Source organism: Pan troglodytes, chromosome 16 (genome assembly GCF_028858775.2).
Source record: "Pan troglodytes isolate AG18354 chromosome 16, NHGRI_mPanTro3-v2.0_pri, whole genome shotgun sequence".
In the NCBI taxonomy this organism is placed as follows: domain Eukaryota; kingdom Metazoa; phylum Chordata; class Mammalia; order Primates; family Hominidae; genus Pan; species Pan troglodytes.
In genome coordinates, this window is record NC_072414.2 from 26,792,345 (window position 1) to 26,806,632 (window position 14,288).

Genomic DNA, 14,288 nt, shown 5'->3' on the forward strand with positions numbered 1-14,288 from the left:
ACATATTTCTCAGAGTATTTTTCAAGAGTAGTATTTTCTGTAATATATGATGAAAAATAATCGTATCGGCCATCTTTGTACATAAGCTCAAAATGTCAGCCAGCCCTGAAATAAATGCAAGCCAAAAGGTAGAGAGATAAGTGAATAAAGCTGGCACACTGTCAGTCCGGAGTACCATGCTGCATTCTGAGTCAAGCTCCAGGAAACTGAGCTAGGGTTTGTCTCTAAGAAGAAAAACTGGAGCGTCCAAAGCTTCTGGATTCCATTTAATTAAAACCTTTTTAAATTAAATCCTTGTAACTGAAGAGTATCGGTGGATGAAGAAAAAATAGTCTCACATGTCTTCATTTCCATCCTTGGCTCAGTACAGCTCCAGTTCCATTATTCTTAAACATCTATTAACATGATTGCTAAATAATTACACAGGCTAACTGCCAAGCATTTTTCACAGGAAGCAAGGCACTGCTCTTCTGGCTTATGCAAAAGGGTCACTGTTTTTTTTTTTTTTAACTTTATCTTGTTTTGATTGAAGAAACATCTCTAAAAATACCATCTGAGTGCAAGATAAAAAGGAAATAGCAATTCAAGGCACAAAGCTAAGTACATGCAACAATATAGATGATTTGGGGGTGGGACAGTACAGAATTCCGAACTGATAGAAGTTATCAGCTCCATATTTCAGAAAGACCTAATGTCTTCCTTCTGCTTATACTGTTCTGCCAGAATTTTAATTTTGGCAGAGATCACTCTCGATGTTATGATGTACTGATTCAGAGGTCCCAAATCAGTAACCTGATCCTAGATAGCTCCTCAAAGGTCAACTGCCACTAGGTGTCCCCTTCTTGATCATCCTTCATGCTCCCTGGATTGGGGCATGGCTAAGCACTCAAGTCAAAGGATTAGTTGGCAATATCCTACATTGTCAACAAAGCTTTGAAGAAAAACAGAGACAGAAACTGGTATTTACTAAGTACCTAGGTGATAGATTATTTTCATAAACATTACCCTATAAAACAGACAACTCTCCTGTCCCAAATCCAAACAGATCTTTTTCCTTTATTTACAGATAAAGAAAATGGGCTTAGAGAGGTTATAAAATTTGTCTAAGGTCTAACCAAATGCTGATAAGCAAATTAGGTACAACTCTGAGCCAGGTCTCGATGAGTCCAAAGTGTGTTTTACAATATCATGCTGTCTCTTGATCATTACAAAATTTCATTTGTTTACAGGAGCACAAATGGCCTATTTATGCCTTTTCTCTCAGCATCTAGCAAAACATCTCAACTTTTATTACACCAACTTCGGGATTCTTGATGATGTTTAAATCTTCTCATTCATTTGCCTAAATCAATAGAGCTATTTATCCTCAACTGTTGGCAATGAACTTTCTTAACTCAGAATTTTGGAAAAAAAAAAAAAAGAAGAAGAAGAAGAAATTCTAAATACTTGAATTGCTTCATTTCATGCTCATTCTTTTGGGCATGGCTCTTTTTGGTTTTCTTTACAAAGAGATTCTAAAATCATGACACATTTAGATATGAAAAATAGGATGGAGAGCAATGGGAACACTAATCTGAAATAGTCACATGGCTAGAGTACCTGTGTCTGTAGTAATCCCAAACTATATAGAAAACTCTTGAATTTATTAAGCAATCCCTCATGTGTGCTTGATTGAAAAAATAAACAAAGCAGTGCCATAGAACTGTAGACTTGGATTCTACCCCGCTCTTCCATAGTTGCCACCCTGGTTAAGTCTCTCTGATTGTTTCCTCATTATTTAAAATAAGTACAGCTCTTAAATTCCTTCAAAAATTCCCAAGACTCTACAGTCAACTGCCACTCACTTGCCTTTCCAATGAATAAACAGTTTAAAAGAATTCAAATCCCACCACCTTTACCCTTTCTAAATTCTTTTGACAAGGACAAAGGACTTGCCCATCCATCTTCCACCTAAATTTGCTTTTTAGTGATAGAAAAACCAAGCAGCAAAGAAAAAAGTATGGTCACTCATCTAGGCAAGAGTGATGTACATTGCTTGGACAATAGTTAAGGAGAGAGCACTTAACAGCCAGCTTATTTTGGTTGCAGGTATCATACCTCATATCCCCTAAGGGAGAGAGAAAAATCAATCTTTTCCAGGAAAGATGGTAATACAGTAAAGCTTCTTTCCCTTGCTTGGCCTGATACCAAATATTTACAAATGAAAATAATTCTATGAGTGCGATTCCCCATACAGATGCCCACAGCACCTGCTTTCAAAATATTTTATCGGAGAAATTACGTAACAGGCTATCTGGCTTGATCCTTACTCTGATAACAAATAGACCTGGGTTTCCTAGTATCGCGTCCTTGGTATTTCACTCCTCTCATCGTCTCATCACTTTCATTTCCCCTCGTCACCTGACATTGACACAAATGTCCTGATGCAGTAGGATACATCATAAAATGAGAGTCTGGACCATATTCAACACAGCCTGGTAGAGCTGAGCAAACACTAGTTACTCAAAAAATATAACTGACTTGACTTTCTGGGTTTAATTTCCCTATGAAGCAATCATTCCTTCAAAATGTCAGGACCAGAAGGATTTCAATGGTAGTGTGCAGTTCTTGCTTGTTTCTTCAAAGATTCCTTGGACATGGCCAGGCCCATAGGTGGATGCACTAGAGGAGACACTCTGGGGTAAATGCTCCCCTTTAGATACTCTAGCAGATGGTCAAAATGGGAAATAGAGAACTAGTGGGCAATTTTCCCCTCTACACATACATATAAACATTTCCTTTTTTTTTTTTTTCAGTTCTGGGCACCATGCCCAGGGACCTTATAAGCAGAGGTCCCTTGTCAGAAAACATTAGTCACATTCACTGGTAATTCTACATTATAGCCTCATTCATGTGAAGACAACACAGCAATCTTAGTACAGTGCTTCTCAAACTACAAAGTGCCTGTGAATCACCTGGGGACTTTGTTGCAATGTAGATTTAGATTTAATAGGTTTGGAGCAGAGCCCAAACTTCTGCATTTCTATAAATAACAAACTTCAATATGATGTTGATGCTGGTGGTTCACAAATCATACTTGAGTAGCAAGGTCCCAGGTACCTCTGCCTTCCCATATTTGAATCACATTTTACCTGAAGGTCTCCTTGTGGCTGGTTATCCCAAGAAAAATAAGGCAGAAAACTCAGAATTTCTGCCATGGGAAAATTCTACCCTGCACACAGGAGTTAAGTTCTCTGACTCTCATTGCCCAGACTCAGGATCCTGCTTCTTGCCCAGATTGATTTGGCAGAGTCTTCCTATTTAGCTGATGACGAATCCTGGCTCAGCCTAACCAGCCTTGGCTGATGCCACCCTGCCAGCAACCCAAACATTAGTGGTGTGGAGAACCTCCTAAAATATAGATTCCTGGGCTCTAATCCTGAGATTCTGACTCATTCAGTCTGAGGTGTGCCTCAAGAATAAACAGACATCTTAGGTGATTCTAAGGCATTCTAAGATTTGAGAGAAGGAAATGCATGTAACCACTTTGATAGATTGAAGAAACCTGTATCTTACTGCTAATAATATCTTTACATAAAGACAGCAAAGAAAGGTAAGAAAAAAGGAAACAGAATTTAAGCATTTGATAGTATAACAGAAGAAACAAGTTCCTTCCCAATTTGGACACTCAAGGGTATTCGTGGTTAAGTCCAGTATATTCTGTCCTCTTCTTTAGAGAAGTTCACTAAAAATGTGAAGTATATATTATATATTCTATAGAAAATGATTTTAATGTAGGTATGATTACAGACACACTCAGTGATCAAAACATGAAAGGAATGGTTATTTGCTCTTCTGACTGAACAAAGGAAACTAGAATTGTTCATACACATAATTTAAAAAAATATATTCAAGACACCGAAATCAGTTAACAAATATAAGAACTAAACATTAATTAGTGACAGTAAAATGGCAGAAGCAAATATAAAATACAAAAAATAGCTTTACTCAGATTTTTTGACTGCCATATCCTCCTTTAGAAGGACTACAGTTTGGCTACTTGGTCTCTTCTGGGGCAGATGTGGCATCCTGAGGTGTGTTAGCTTCTGCCGGTGCAGATACAGCTCCTGCCACAGTAGGGGCGGTCTCAGACAAAGCAGGGATGGCTTCTGGGGTGGAAGTGGCTCCTGTCTCACTGGGGGTGGTGTCAGTTTGAAAGGCTGGAGTTTCTTGACGGCAGCTGGTGTCTGTTGGACTGGGTATGATGTCAGCTTGAACAGTCATGGCCTCTTCTTCTGTTTCCAATTCTGTTTCTTGATTTTGAACTTCCTCACCTTCTTCTACCATAGCAGGTGGTAGTTGTAATAAAGTCTAATCAAAAAAAAAAAAAAAAACAAAGACAATACCAATATGAAAAACAGCTAAGCTCTCACATTACCATTCTAGAGCTCTCCAAAACAGTGCTGACCATTTTATACTCCAGATGTAACACCTCTGATGACAATGGTCTAGGTTCTGCTAACACCAAGGAATATGCCTACACAGATGTCATATACTGATAATCAAAATACATATAAAATCTTCAGAGAGGAAAACAACCATGAAAAGCTATTAGATTTTTAAGCAACAGACTTTGCTGTCAACACTTCTGCAAAAAACAGTGACTGATCAGGACTGATTATAAAACTAACTCAAGAAAGGGTCAACTTTAATCAAAGAGCCCTGTGAGCTGGGTGCGGTGGCTCATGGTGGCATTCCCGGCACTTTGGGAGGCCAAGGCAGGTGGATCACTTGAGGCCAGGAGTTCGAGACTAGCCTGGCCAACATGGTGAAACCCCATCTCTACTAAAAAACACAAAAATTAGCTGAGCGTGGTGGCAGGAGCCTATAATCCCATCTACTCAGGATGCTGAGGCAGGAGAATCACTTGACCCTGTGAGTTGGAGGTTGCAGTGAGTTGAGATTGTGTCACTGCACTCCAGCCTGGGTGACAGAGAGAGATTCCATCTCAAAAAAAAGAAAAAGAAAAGAAAAAGAGCCCTGTGAGAGGTAGAGAGGAGCCTGGCCTTAAGGCAAAGCCATGGGAGAAGGGAGCAGCAAGGAACAAGGTTTCTGTTCCGTTCAACCAGAAAACTGGAGCAACTCTATATGCTTAGCTTGCCCTTTGCCCCATGGCAGTCTAGTGACTTTCTCATCAGGGACTCTGCTTACAATGCTGGAAATTGAATGAATGAATTGACTGATCGATTGATTGATTGACTGAGACAGAGTCCCACTCTGTCGCCCAAGCTGGAGTGCAGTGGTGCCATCTCGGCTCACTGCAACCTCTGTCTCCCGGGTTCAAGCGATTCTCCTGCCTCAGCCTCCCAAGTAGCTGGGATTACAGACATGTACCACCATGCCTGGCTAATTTTTGTATTTTTAGTAGAGACGGGGTTTCACCATGTTGGCCAGGCTGGTCTTGAACTCCTGACAGCAGGTGATCCACCTACCTCAGCCTCCCAAAGTGCTAGGATTACAGGCATAAGACATCGCGCCTGGCCTTTAAGATTTTTAAAAAGTACTGTGCACGACAGCAGCAAAAAAAAAAAAAAAAAAGAAAACGAAAAAGAAAAATACTTAGCAAAATGTTAACAAAATATGTGTAAGGTTTGTATGTTGAAAACTATAAAATCCTGATGAGAATTTAAAGAAGATCTAAATAAACGAGAGATCTTATTCATGGATAGGAAGACTTAATATGTGAAGATGTTAATCTCCCCAAATAGATCCTAAACAATCCTCCTCTTCAAAATATCCTTTTAAAAACTGCAGCATGCTTTTGGGGGTAGAAACTGACCTGCTAATTCTAAAATGTATATAGAAAAGCAAAGGAACTGGGATAGCTAATACAATTTCTAAAATGAAGAACAAAGCTAAAAGACTTATGTTATCTAATTTCCAGACTGACTGTAAAGCTACTATAATCAAGGTAGTACAGTCATGGCAAAGGGACGGATATACAGAATAATGGAACAGAATAGAAAGCCCAGACTCTCACATATATAGTCAATTGATATTTTGACTAAGATGACAAGCAAGTCAACAAAGAAAAAAATCGCCTATTAGGGAAGTGGTGCTGAAACAACTGCATATCCACAGACAAATGAATAAAACTCAGTCCTACCTGTATCATATAAAAATTAACTCAAAATGCATCATACCTAAGTATCCAACCTAAAACTCTGCAACTTCTAGAAAAAACCTTTATACCTCTGAGTTAGGCTATGTATTTTTAGGACATAAAAAGCGTGAATCATAAAAGAACACTTTGATACATTGAACTTCATCAAAATTTAAAACTTTTGCTCTTTGAAAGACACAAAATAAATAAACAAGCCAGAATGGGAGAAAATATTTGTAAAATACATATCAGATAAAGGACTTGTAGCCAGAATAAATAAAAACCTCTCAAAACTTAATAAAATATACAGCCTAATAAAAAAATGAGCAGGAAACCTAAGCAGACACATCCCCAAAGATATACAGATGGCAAATGACCACATCAAAAGATGCTCATCATCAGTCCTTAGGGAAATGAAAACCAAAACCATACTGAGACTACTGTATATCTATTAGAACTGCCAAAATTTTAAAAAGACGTACCATATCAAGTGAGGGTGAGGATGTGTAGCAACTAGAACTCTCACACTGCTGCTGAGAGTGTAAAGTGGTTCAACTACTTTGAAAAACAGGTTGGTAGCTTCTTAAAAAGTTAAACACATCCTTAACATAAATTCAGCCATTCCACTCTTAGGTATCTACCCAAGATAAAGTACAAAGACTTGTATAAGCAATAGTAGCCAGAAAAAATAAGAATACATACTGTATGCTTCCATTTATATAAAAATCTAGAAAACAGAAGCAAACCTATCATGACAGAAAGCAGATCCTTGGCTGCCTGGGAAGGTAAAAAGGGGACTGGTGAAGGGCAAGGAGGGATTACAAATGGGCACAAGGGAAAACTCTTGGGATAATGGATATGCTCTTTATCTTGACTGTGCTGATGGCTTCACAGGTAAATACCTATGCCAGAACATATAAAATTTTACACTTTAAGTTTGTGGACTTTATTGTATGTGGAATTCTAACTATATAAAGAAGTTTTAAAAATACGAATGTTACATAAATAATAATAGCCTGCTTTAGTTTAGCTGATTTCCCACAAGGAATTAGGTACTTTAAAGATTTATTCTGAAAAAAAGAAAATTATTTCTACAGCAAGAAAAATAAAAGTCGATTTTGAGAAACTCACCTGATGATAATGATGTGTAGTCTGTATCAAATGCATGTACATGTTGTATACAAAGTTTGCCATCTGGGGCATATTTTTTATTATTTGTACTTCATGAGATGGTCTCTCTCCATTCTAGAAGAAGGAAAAAAGAACGTTAAGTATCTAGTAAAACAACCTAGAAGGTAACACTTCAACATAAACCCATTTCTTAATCTTATGAATAAGTACAATTAGGGTCTGGAAGACCTAACAGTAAGAGGACATAAAATGCAAGTGTGAAGAGTCCAATGAAGACTTCATGAATGTTAAAAAAAAGACTTAAATAGAATTAATAAAAAGGGGGCCCAGGTCAGCACGCTCTGCCTGCTGGCCACGTGACTCCCATTAAAAAAAGATTATTAAAAAAAAAAAAAGACTTCATGAAGAATAGTGATTCCATTGAAATTTAGAAAGGTTAGAGACTAGAAGAGCTAAGAGTTGCCAGCTTTTAATATAATTTTGGGCTGGTAAGTTAAGTATGGGTTTTAGTTTACTATCTAATATAAAAGAACTAGTACGAGATAAGTAATTATTTGACTAGAGAGAAAAGTCAACACAGTCTGAAACAGCAGTTTCTAAGACTGTGTATGCTCCAAAGACAGTTCTTAAGATAATTCAGAAAGAAAATATTAACACTCTTTGTCCTACTTATATTTTTCTAAAAAGTAAGAGGCTAACATTTACTTTTATTTAACACATATACTATGAGTCAAGAGGGTGAATATTCAAATGCTCTTTTTAAGATTTTGGTGTCTATCAGAATCATCTGGGGTAGACTGTTAAATTGCAGGTACCTAGGCTCCAGCCCCTATAGATTCAGATTCAGAAGGTCTGGGTGGAATGAGCTGATTCTTCTGTAGCTTCTGACAACAATCTAAGAAACACTGCTCTATAAGTGTAGGTAAGGTAGTAAAGCAAATCAAGAAAATACAGAATTTGCACTTCTTTTTAAACCACCCTAAAATAGAGATTAACAACTTCCCTATTTATAGTTATTAATAAAATGCTTATAAAGTCTTATCCTTTCTTATGATAGGAACAATTTAGAAAATCATTAAGGTAAAAAACATACCCCAAAAAAGGAGGATTCAATCTTAAAGTGAAAAGTTATTTAAAGAGCATGAAGTTAGAAATAATTTAGTAAATTAAACAACATTTCTCAGAAGTAAGCAGGATGGCAGCATTCCATCTAAGCAGGTATTCTTTTGATTAATGGTCATTTTCTGCAATGGTCAGAACTCGTATGTACAAATACGGCCATGCTATTATGACTAGGAACATGGAAGAGTTTTTGCTTGTTAGCTTATTTTCTGGAGTCTTGCCAAGAGCTGCCTTTCCTTGAGACACAGCACTCTCCGCCCCTCACTATCTCTTGAGGAGAAGATGGGGAGATGTTCTCAGCCCTAACCTCCCCAGGGCCTTGAACTCATGAGCGTTATCTAAAGCATGGGTTTCCAAGCCTTCTGTTCAGTGATACTGTCTGACCTGCACTCCAGATTTCTTCAGGTGTGACATGTAGCCCTTACATAGAAAGCACCTGGGGAGCTTGTTACACATGATGACACCTAGGCTCTGTCCCAGACCTCTTGTCAGGAATGTGCCTGTTTACTAGCCCACAAAAGATCGAGAAACTCAGATATAATAGGATTGTGTCTAGACTTGAGCCTGACACTTGAGGCTTTATGTGACCCTACCACCCCATGATCTCTCTCCACCATTTTCCCATTTCTCCACAGCAGCATTTCTTCAAAAATAAGTAAATAAAAAGGCACTTTTTAAAAAGTACTTATTATTATTAAACACACAAGATTTAAGTTTTTTTTTAGTAGGGGTGGAGGGAAGACGTATACTGTGAACATCTAAAATAATGTTATTTAAAATCCAATGGACCCCCCTAGGACAATTCATTAAATAAAAAAGCAAAGCCCAAAAGTCTATAGTATAATAACCTGAAGGAAAATAATATAAAAGTAATATATCTCTTCTCCTTTATACAAAAGGAATATAAGGATAAACGTGAAACTAAAGAAACTGGTTACCTATGGAGGGAAGGTGCTAGGAAAAGGGGAGAAAGAAGGGGAGATAAGAGGGAGTAGTATTTCTCTATCTTTTCTTTAAATATATGCGCTCTCTCCTCCCTCATTTCCCCAGAATGTAAGCTTCTTAAGAACTCAACTATTTATTGCTCTATTTCCAAGTAAGTAGTTAAGTTCTCCTTACAAAGCTGAAGACAAACAGTACAGTATAATGATAAATAATATGAACTCTAGGATGTTATTCGAAAAGACCTCCTGGCTTTTCAGATCTTGGATCCTCTATCTGCTAGATGCATGGCCAAACTACTTAGCTTCTCTGACCCTAAGTTTCTCCATTTGTAAAACGGGGTTAATAAAATAATCTAATAACCTAATAGGCTGTTTTTACTGAGATGAAAATGAGATAATGTATGTAAAGAACTGCCTGCCTAATACATGGTAGCCACTAAATGTTGGCTGACATTATTATTTTTAATTTTTATTTATTTATTTTTTATAGAGACAAGGTCTCACTATGTTGCCCAGGCTGGTCTCAAACTCCTGGGCTCAAGCAATCCTCCTACCTCGGCCTCCCAAAGTGCTGGGATTACAGGCATAAGCCACTGCGCCCTACCGATATCATTTTTATATAGAAAATCTACCTCAGTTCCTCAGTGCAGCACACTCTAAAACAGGGACTAAATTATCTATAATAATGTTCCAAGCTAATGTGGTCACCTATAAGAAAATCCCAATTTCCACTCTGAGGAATGCTGTTTTATAAAATGAAGAAAGAAGTCCTACCTTTCTAGTAGTTGGGAAAGGTTCTGTTGGAATTATATGCAAATGAAGGGGGCGAGCTGTGAGCTGACTGAAAGCTGGAGTCAGTTCAAAACAGTTTTGGAAGAGGGATACTCTGGCGAAGATATAAAGTCCAAGTCTGGCTCTAGACATGGCCACTACCAAGCGACGGACATCCCTTTGGGAAATAAACAAAATAATTAGCACACTTCAAGATTATTAACATTTAAGCAGCTTTTTTTTTCACAGATTTCATTAGATAGTCCTGTTAAGCCCTGGCAATAAAAAGTTAAGCTTCTTAAAAACTTAATAGAAGTTAATCAATGTTACGTGACTAATAAACCAAGTAAAAGTTAAGGCTTTATTACTAACCTCTTGTTGGTTTTTTGAAGGGGAAGATCACAAAATAACCAATGCACTTATTAAAAAGGTCTAAGTAATATATTAGTATTACAGTAGAGTTCAATTGTCAGTTACTAACTTACTGTATCACTGTCATTGAGTCAATTCGAACTAGCTCTTCTTCCACTTCACCTACCAAAATCCCAGGCTCCATTAAGGTAAAATTTTACTTCCTAGATAACTCTTACCACACTGTTTTATACTTATTTACAATAATAAGTACATATGGAAATACAGTATGATGTTATAAAACAACACAAGTTGAGCATCCCTAATGTGAAAGTTCAAAATCTGAAACTTCAGATAAGGGACAGTCAGCCTATAACATGTTTTATCCATGTATTTATTCTAGTATTTAGATTCAATGCCTGGCCTAAAAGGTACTCAATGTTCATATCAACAGTGATAAAACGGTTAAACTGAATGATCAAACTACACATGTAGCTGGCTATCTGATGAATGATGTCATTTTTCTTTAATCTATTTTTTTTAAAAGAATCTAAGTTTTTTAAAAAAAGGTTTGAATCAAATAAATGTAAAGAGGGCTAATGTAATTTCACCTCACTATTAAATAAAATGTGTTTTAGTGAGAAAAAATAATTTTGGTTTCAAATGCAGAGGACAGATTTTTTACCTGAGATGTTTTTAGATGGCTATTTAAATTTTTGAGTACTCTGCAAAAGAGAAGACTTTCATGAAGAATAACAAAGCCTGGGAGAATCACCTCCAATCTCTGAAAGAAAGTGTGAAGAGTGTTACAGAGATCTAATGTTACAGAGATTGTTCTCTGTAACATTCAGAGAGACAGAGAGAACAAGGAATTGGAATATTTATCTAATAGCTTTTCTTTGTGTAATGCAAGGTATTTGGGGGAGTATCTCTAATTCGGCCTCATTTTTTATGGGTTTTTTTATGGTCTAGTCTATGGTCTTAAAATAATCTAGTTTCCTTAAGGAGGTACAGTGTGACACCAGCATACGCTATCACTTATATTCTTGTGCTACGTGTATGTGTGTGAAGGGACAGAGCAGGGATAGGTACCCTTCCCCCAGCAACAAACAAAATTAAGACATGCTCATTTAGGTAGAAGGAAAAGACATACTCCTTTACAGAAACTTTGAGGAATCTCTACATTTGTGACACACTGGATTCATGAAGGAAATATTATTTTCTAAGTTACTGTCAGCCAAATTATTATTTTCACCACATTTCCTTAAAACCCCAAGGGGTCATGCTACAGTTGGGTGGCTCCAACACTGGTAACTGAAGGTACACTGCTAGAAATACCTAGCATAAGTCCTCACACAAATATTATAAATAAAATTATAGTGGAATTTAATGTTGTTAGGAGGAAAAAGGGTTAGTGGTGGAAGCAGGTGATAAACTATTGTTTTCATGGTGATCTCTTACATCCAGAAGGCCCTATCTCTAGACAGAGCAGCACAGATACGGCATTATTGCAATGACCACTGTATGGTCTCGGAGAAAACTTCTCCCCAGCCTTCAGTGCTATAGTGCAGTAAAGTGGCTTTTGTCAGTATGATCTCCGTTGTACATGAGGAGATTTGAACTACAAATTTTCTGCAGATTCAAATGTAGGTATCTTCCAAGGATATATTAATGAATCTGCCACTAGCCCCTAAACTCCACAAGAGCAGAGATCATGAATGTTAGATCTATTACTAAATATTAAGAATCTAGCACACTGACAAACAATGGATGGATCTGAAAATGTTTGTTAAATGAATGACCAAATACTATGAACATAACAAACTACCAGGCAAAAAAACAAAGGATGGTAACATGAGTAGGCAGAGTTCCTTGGAGTTATGTCTTGAAAGCAGGGCAATATGGGCTACAACATTCTTTCTTAGTCCCCAGAAGATGGCTGGAGAGGAAAAGCACTGTTAAACAACAACGCCAACACTCTGATAGAACCCCTATGAGGAAACAACAGAGGAAAGCTGCAGCCTCATTACTTGGCTCAGAACAGGTTACGTGCATTTCTATTGGTAGCTAGGCTGTCCAAATCAGTTCGGTACAAGAACAATGAATGCTGGAAAAGGGACCAGAACTGTCCCACTATTCTGGCTACTAAACAGCTCCACATTGTCCTAAAACAGGCCTCTGGAACTGAAGCTGGCTCCAACCCAATCACCCAATTAGTCCACCCTGGCTGAAAAAAAGGTGTGAGCAAAAGAAATAAGGCAGGCACTTGGAAAACAGTCTAACAGTTCCCTAAAATGCTAAATACAGAGTTACCATATGACCCAGAAATTCTACTCTTAGGTCTACATCCAAGTGAAAGAAAAACAAGTGTTCACATAAAAATTGTATATGCATATTCATAGCAGCATTATTCATTCTAATAGCCACAAAGTGGAAACAACCCAATGTCCAATTGATGAATGGATAAATAAAATGTGACATAGCCACACAATGGAATACTATTCAGCAATGAAAAGGAATGAAGTACTGATACATTCGACAACAATGAACCTTGAACATATGTTAAGTGAGAGAAGCCAGTAACAAAAGACCACATATTATATGATTCCATTTATATTAAGTGTCCAAAATAGGCAAATCTACAGAGATAAAAAGTAAATTAGTGGTTGCCAAGGGTTTGGGGGAGTGGGGAGGGAAGTGATTGCTAAGTACAGGGTTTCCTGCTACAGTGATGAAAATGTTCTAAAATTGATTGTGGAGATAACTGCATAGCTGTTAATATACAAAAAAATCATTGAATTGTACACTTTAAATAGATAAATTGTATACGCAAATTACAACTCAATAATGTTATCAAAAAAATGAAATATGGCAGGAAGTAGGTTTCCTTGGGATCCTGAAACAGAAATAGTTCCTTGCCTATATATAAAAGGAAGGATATGAAAGATTAGCTTTCTAAAAATCAGAAATTCTTATTAAAAGTTTGATAAAATTCTAGCTAAGATACCTAGGCTAAGCTACCTGGGTAACTGGAATCATAAATAATGAACTGACATATCCCTTCTATGCACAACCACCACCAACACTATCCCCCATGAAGAAGTTGGAGTTTCAAAGGAAAATTTTGGCAAATACAAATAAATTTAAGTTATTGGGATAAAGGTATTTTTGCTAAAAAATTTTGAGGTTCAAGACAATACTGAAATCAGGTTTTCTTTTAACCCTTCATTTATAAGCATTGTATCATCAAAATCTTTCTTGTTTTCTAAGTTTACAGAAAAATTAGGCAAAGGGCAGCACAGAAATAAAGTCACTGGAATTTGAAGACCAAGTACCACAGAGTTAAGAAAAAAGGTAGGCAGAGGAGGGGGGCGGAAGGAGTATTCATATATTCATACTGTAAGTTTTTGAGATGTTAATTATATAAACCATAGTGACAGTCCATTCAGATGGCAGTTATAAATCTCAATGAGAAGAAGGAATTGCTTTTGTAAAAAGTTAAGTCTGTAAATATTGGCTTGACACTTAATATGCAAAAACAAACTTTTAGTATGCAAAACAATTTTTTAAAACATTACATCTTTACTTACCCTTACATAAAAGTTATTAATCTCATGAAACCTGATCACTGGGTTAAGCTCCAAACAGATCTTAATGACAACATTATGAGAGCTTGGAGAATTTTCTTTTTATGTCTAATCAGTAAAGTAATAAAATAAACTCTCCTTAGTTTTGTTAGTATGTCATATGAGATGAAGGTTTATATAAAACTAAATGGATGCTTTATAATAAGAAGATATTATTTCCGTAAATCTCTAGCACATAAA

The 14,288-nt window shown here is 36.9% G+C and overlaps 1 protein-coding gene across 1 annotated transcript in view; it reads right to left on the reverse strand.

The window, feature by feature from the left end:
- Window positions 1-1,036: 1,036 nt before the first annotated feature.
- AQR (aquarius intron-binding spliceosomal factor) overlaps window positions 1,037-14,288 on the reverse strand; it is a 115,091-nt gene continuing 101,839 nt past the window's right edge. Inside the window, exons 33-35 of the mRNA XM_510286.8 lie at window positions 10,114-10,288; window positions 7,274-7,387; window positions 1,037-4,350 (exon numbers count right to left, since the gene is read on the reverse strand). Coding sequence (XP_510286.3) covers window positions 4,036-4,350; window positions 7,274-7,387; window positions 10,114-10,288 — 604 coding nt within the window. The 3' untranslated portion in view covers window positions 1,037-4,035. The remainder of the gene's footprint in view (window positions 4,351-7,273; window positions 7,388-10,113; window positions 10,289-14,288) is intronic.